The sequence below is a fragment of the Branchiostoma belcheri genome, unplaced genomic scaffold (assembly GCF_001625305.1).
Source record: "Branchiostoma belcheri isolate BF01 breed outbred unplaced genomic scaffold, Haploidv18h27 scaffold289, whole genome shotgun sequence".
Classification (NCBI taxonomy): domain Eukaryota; kingdom Metazoa; phylum Chordata; class Leptocardii; order Amphioxiformes; family Branchiostomatidae; genus Branchiostoma; species Branchiostoma belcheri.
Window position 1 is genome coordinate 151418 of NW_017803897.1, and position 1068 is coordinate 152485.

At 39.5% G+C, this 1068-nt stretch overlaps 1 protein-coding gene across 1 annotated transcript in view; it reads left to right on the top strand.

Moving 5' to 3' along the window:
* Positions 1-262: 262 nt before the first annotated feature.
* The window catches only part of LOC109472884, a 15437-nt gene continuing 14631 nt past the window's right edge, over positions 263-1068 (top strand). The window contains exon 1 of the mRNA XM_019772749.1: positions 263-432. Within this exon, the coding sequence (XP_019628308.1) occupies positions 366-432 (67 nt within the window). The 5' untranslated portion in view covers positions 263-365. The remainder of the gene's footprint in view (positions 433-1068) is intronic.

Sequence of the window (1068 nt, forward strand, 5' to 3'; positions counted from 1 at the left end):
AGAGAAAGGGGAGTTAATTGTGAATTGATGAATACGGTTTACTGTTTTATGACCTAATGATATATGTGAAAGAAAAAATGTTTCGAATAGGCCCTTGCTGTATGCTATAGAATGACGTAGTTCAGTGCTGAATTACTGCTTCATTAGATCACAACAATGACGCCGTACATGTTAGCCTGTCAGGTCAGCGCGCAATGGGGAACACCCAGCTCTCCTTTCACTTCCTTAAAATAAACCCGGGTTTCCCCATGATGCTACCAAATACAACTCAACTACCTCATTTACAATCTCAGTTTCAACCTTTTACTTTGGAGCAGTAGCACGGTTACAGATTCGTCAGTGACTCTATATTTAATCAGATTAAGATGACACCTGCAGCTGCGTGTCTAATTGTGGCGGTCCTTGTCGTGGTTCTGTCTGTACAGGGAACAGGTAAGTCTTTCCCCCTCATTTCCCCCCTTTTAACGTTATTACGACTACGTAAGTACAGGCAGCCCATAGGGCTTACATACAGTTTTGTCAAGATATATCCCTAGGCGTGTTTTGCCGATAGTGTGTATACGGTTTAGTACTGTAACTCAAGAAGATATGGATGAATTTTCTTATTTTTTTATTTCATTTTTTTATTTATTGAGATTTACAGAAAAAATCTGACAGGAGTCATGCAACAGGATAGAATCTTTTAATAAGGCTGACTCTATACTCAATAATAGAAACAGGAAGGTACACATTATAAGAATAACAATAATAGTAATAATAATCATAATAAATGAATTGTTATGTAACTTGGCATGTCGGAAGCACATTTCGCTTTGATATCTAATGATCCCGAATTGCTAGGGTCACAGAATTTGCATGATAGATGACTCACTCGACAGGCACCTCGCCTACTTTGAAAACTACGAAAGACCATAGGAACAAAACGTAAAACAGACGACAAGCTTAAACAGACTACGAGCTTAAACAGACGACGAGCTTAAACAGACGACGAGCTTGCTTAAACAGACAACGGGCTGGCTGAAACAGACGACGAGCTTGCTGAAACAGACGACGAGCTAATACACAGAC